Here is a 5,223-nt window from a genome sequence, read left to right on the forward strand (position 1 = left end):
TATATTGCTGTAACTTCACATTTCTTCACAGCTACTACAAGCAGAGACTGAGTTAACTGTTACTTATCTCAGCCAGGGATACTAAAAGCATCAGCCTTTTGCCATCTTCGGTGCACTACAGGTAAAAGTGGAGTGTCAGCTTCCCATGTCAGTACAAAAAAAAAAAATATTTGTAAGCCTACATTAGCAAAGCTCAAGACAGAGATGTTAAAGATGCTTCTTAAGAAAAATGTACCAGTACTTGGTTAGCAGTACTAAACTGAAACTCATTGTGTGAAAAGACACGCAGTCACAAGAGTATTGTGACGCTAAATTGTGCAAGGCAAACAACCAAAAGCAGCAGGGAATAGAATCTGATTGCTTTTGCTCAGTTTGAATAAATGGAAATTTTACTAATTAAAAAAAAAAAAACACACCATCATTAGGCATTCCCTTGCCAGCAGGCAGGATTGAGGAAGGAGACTATAAATATTTCTATATGTGTTTAAAGGATATGTGCATAGCACTGCCTAATCATGCTTGAAAATGTAACCCTGTCATACAAAGCATGCTTACCCATACATGCTTGTAAACAAAACAAAGACTTTTAGGCTCCAAAGCAAGGTCAGGACTGATCTGACCTATTTTACTACAGAAACATACAGATCATATTATGAAGGGAATGCTCTCATTAGCTTTTGAGCAGTATTCACAGATGACAAAACATAAAGGCACTAAAAGAGTGCCCTTTCCCAAATGTAGGCCTCCTTGACAGAAAAGCTCACATGGATGGTTTTAGCCACATAAATGAACCAAACCATGAGTTTCGAAGTCATAGGTTTAAACTTCTTAACAGCTGAAAAGTACAAGACCAATTTTGTAGTCCTGTTTAACAGCTTTTATACAGGGAACAATGATCCAAACACCACCACATATCCAAGCTTTGAGAGAAAACTGAAGCTGTTTGCGACAGGACATGTTGGTAGTTCTCTCTCATACACACATCAGAGGTGGTACAGGCATGTTGCTCCTCTTTCTCTCATGCATCCATCTTCAGAGCTGCTAGATAAACAGAAGTGGAGCTCTTCATTCTGAAGTGCAATGGCAAAAATAGCTGTATAACTCATTCTCACAGAAAACAGGAGCAACTGCTTATTACCGGTAAAAATCAGTAAGTCCTCCAGCAAACATGAGGTACCAAATTCATTGCTATAACACTATCAAAGTGTTACAGGGACGTCTACCAAATTGGTCAGAATGCCTTAACTGGTTCCAGGAAAGAAGGTACATCAGGTACCATATACCTGATATAACAGTGTACACAGTGAACTACAGAAGTGCTTAGTAGCCAAAAAAACCCAAAGATGACACTTTGGAATACTACACAGTGAGTATATAACCTAGGCACCTTCCCCTCTCCAATACAAGTTGGACTTAGAGTAAAAGGTTCAGGAAAAACATCCAGAAACCTAGCAGGACAGTTTAACCTGTAACCCTTCCTATACCAAAACCAAGAAAACAGGTCTTACCACCAGATTCCTTTTTTTTTTTTCCTTTTTTTTAAAAGGAGATAACAAAAACCTCCAAATCATGTGATTTTAATATTGATTTTTCATATTTCATTTATGTTTTATATAAGAACTTAACTAAAATCTCACTTTAGAATACTTTCTAAAGCAGGGTATTCTTTCAACCATTTTTCAAGTTCACATGCATTCTCAAGGTTGAAGAAAAAATATATATTCATATATAGCTAAGGAAATAAAACTCAATTTCACTATATGTAGTTACACTGCTGTAAAGAAAAAATCATTTAGAAACCATTTTAAGTCTGAAATGTTTACTATGTTCAGACTAATGCAAAGGCTAAGCCTATGGTCCAGGACCTGGTTTTAGTCTGTGTGCAGAGACAGGAGCTACAGCAGCTCAGCATTTTTTCTGATGGAGATTTCTCTCCACTCCTCCTTTTTTCCAGTATTCTATGACTTGCTGCTGAAGCCCTCCCTGAACCTCTACCAAAGCAGCATATATTGGTAGTTCAGAAGTAAAGGTCCACAGGTATTAACATTACCTCTTAAGTCAGTTTTTCAGTAAGATCAAACCACTGAACAACACAGTGCAGAGGTGCTTAACCATTCATAGTTAGTCAGAAGTTCAACGAAGTACATTAAGTTGTGTCTTCTGTAGGTGCCCTTCGCTGCCGAGCAGATTTCTGTCTACCTCTCTGAGGCGAGGGTGGAGGCTCCTGATCAGCTTCAGTCTCTGAAGGCTCGTTGTCCCCTTGTTGGGACCCCGTATCACCTATCAATTCTCTCAGGAATTTGAATTTAGACAAAAACAATTGCCAAACCACGTACCAGCCTGCAGGAGAAAGAGAAAAAGGTACTGCTTAGTTACTTCATATAAATTGATAGTCAGCTCTCAGGCAAAGTATACCAGAAAAGTGAGAAGAAATTTGATCAGCTCCCACTCTCTGATTGACAATTCTCAACTCCAACACCCCTCCGCAACACACCAACTCCTTTCTACAGTCCTAGAAATACAATTCGATTTGATAAAATTTGGCCTCATCTGGAAGCAAACATTTAAGCTCCAGGCAAGGACCTACACATTCCGAATTGTACTGCTACAGCAAGCAGTAGGTGGGTGATAACTACTGCATAAAGGCCTAAACTGTCAGGAGAAAAGGAATTTCTATGCTGAACACAAGGACTCGGGATTCATGGCACAGACACTGAAAAAAGGCAGCACTGGGGTTTCTACCGTCACTCAAAAAACACATTCTGAAAAGTCGTATTTCAAAAGCTGAATTACATAACTGCTATTAAGCACACTTGTGGAGATCTTGACATTAATACCATATTCTATAATAAATCATTATGAAATGCACAAGGTCTTCTTTATCAAGTTCACTAAAAGACATTCAAGGCGTTCCCTCACCATGCTCAAATCCTATTAAAGTAAAATTAACATTCTCTGGTAAATTTGTGTTCTGCTCTACCGCCAAAATGCTCTGGGTCCCAACACTATGCAAATAAAAGAGTTGAGATTGTCACATTTCTAAAATCTCTCTTGAAAAATATTTAAGATCCAGCTCCTCCTCTCTCTTTTGCAAGTATTTTTTTAACAGTCAGCCAAAGAACTTAAAAAAGCAGATATAAATATATCTAAACCTAAAACAGAATCTTTGTTTTAAAAGGTCTCCCTTAATATTCAAGGACCAGCTCCTCCAAGCTCAGGAACGATGCATCCCAACAAAGAAGTAGTCAGGCAAAAATGCCAGGAGGCCTGCATGGATGAACAAGGAAGTCCTGGACAAACTCCATCACAAAAAAGGGAAGCCTACAGAGGGTAGAAGCAAGGACAGGTAGCCTGGGGGGAATACAGAGCCTGTCCAAGCAGCCAGGGATCAGGTTAGGAAAGCTAAAGACCTGACAGAATTAAATCTGGCCAGGAAGGTCAAGGGCAACAAGAAAAGCTTCTATAGGTACATCCATGATAAAAGACTAGGGAAAATGTGGGCCCTCTCCAGAAGGAGAGGGAGTGTAGTGATAGGATATCAGTATTAAGCTGGAAGAGGGGAGGTTTAGACTAGATATGAGGAAGAAATATTTTCCTGTGAGGGTGGTAAGGCAGTGTCCCAGGTTGCCCAGAGAAGCTGTGGATGCCCCATCCCTGGAGGGGTTCAAGGCCAGGCTGGATGAGGCTTTGAGCAACCTGGGCTAGTGGAGGGCGTCCCTGCCCATGGTAGGGGGTTGGAACTGGATGATCCTGAAGGCCCCTTCCAACCCAAACCGTTCTGTGATTCCGTGAGCTATAGAACAGGAATGCAACTTGTCTGTGAATTACACAGTTAAGTAGCATAAAATTTAAACAGTTATTTGAAATGCTACACAAGCATCATCTGCAACACCAAAAACATCTGTCTTCAGTAGAGCTATAAACTAATACTCCCTTCCTGTGTTCAGAAGGTCTTGCTAGCTATTCAGGCCTATACTGCTGACCTATGCAAATATCAAGAGCCTTATTCTACAGAGCTACGGAAACCCATCCTGCCGATTACACCGCTGTCAGCAGAAACAGGCTTCTGAGCATGGACAACAAGAGCATATTAGGGAAGTGGCACTTGTGTAACCACAGCACCACTAATTTTTATTCTTCTTCTTCTTCTGTAATCAGTCATGTCAATACAAGCAGGCCATTGCTTAGGACAAAAAAAAAATCCCACCCTTCCCCTCCCTCCTGGAATACTTTTCACATCCTGCACACTTTTAATTTCCATAAATTCTCTGCTGCTGAGGACAGTTTGAGGAAAGCTTTTATAGGGCAACCTTTTATGATCTAAATCAATCCCTAAAGCCTACACCAAGTATTTCATTTTCCATTAATATCTAAACCTTTAAATGATTTGTGATTAAATTGAATGTGATGACCCACAAATGCACTAAATCCCCCTGCACCTAGAAAAAAACCTTAATGGCAGATGTCTGGTTTTGGCATCTTTTTTCTTAGAAGGAAAAATGCCAACTTTTTGAAAGTTGTTTCCATTGAGGGGTATTTCAGGTCTCTGGGACCTTCAATGCTTTGTGTATTCTGAAGACCACCACTCAATCCATTCTTCCCATGGGTCTAAACATCATTAAAAGTAATCATCCTTATTTCTAGTCCACAGAGATTAAAAAAAAAAGCATAAAATATTCCAAGGGAATATAGGACACTTGCAAGAAAGTGACATCTAAGCAGATTATTACAAGCCATTAAAAATTGATTCAACTCCCCAGTTTATTGACAGAGCCAAAATTTGAGGCAGTAGTGCATGAAAAGCATGCAGTACATTCTCCTAAATCCATTTAAACATATGTGTGTAGGGGCACTTAAGCATATGGCAGGAGAGAGGGGGAGGAACTCTGAGCCACAAATTGTTTGTTTGTGTTTTTTGACTGTTTGGGTTTGGTTTTTGCTTGGTTGGGTTCTTTAAAGTTGTTGTGTTTAAAATCCTACCTAAACCACCTACAAAGTGAATTACTATGAAACAGACACATTACTTCCAGAGAACACTACAGAGAAAGAGGGGGGAAGAAAGAGAAAAAAATATTCAAGGCCTTCCCAAAGCATGACTTGGATATAGTTGGTATAAATAAATACCCCACTAAGTGAGGTATTTTAACTTAGGCTAGATAAAGTGGACCACATGCTTCCTCCATCACTGCAAACAGACCACTTAACACACAGAATCACGGGGCA

General features: G+C 39.7%; 1 protein-coding gene across 1 annotated transcript; it reads right to left on the reverse strand.

Moving 5' to 3' along the window:
* Positions 1-2,146: 2,146 nt before the first annotated feature.
* On the reverse strand, positions 2,147-3,005 carry SMIM13 (small integral membrane protein 13; the record flags this gene model as incomplete). Its single annotated transcript, XM_010075971.1, has 2 exons — positions 2,147-2,340; positions 2,920-3,005. Coding segments are annotated over 2 exons (280 nt in total), but the record flags the coding sequence as incomplete, so codon positions are not given.
* Between the last annotated feature and the right edge of the window lie 2,218 nt (positions 3,006-5,223).

This window comes from Pterocles gutturalis, unplaced genomic scaffold (genome assembly GCF_000699245.1).
Source record: "Pterocles gutturalis isolate BGI_N339 unplaced genomic scaffold, ASM69924v1 scaffold6908, whole genome shotgun sequence".
NCBI classification, from domain to species: domain Eukaryota; kingdom Metazoa; phylum Chordata; class Aves; order Pterocliformes; family Pteroclidae; genus Pterocles; species Pterocles gutturalis.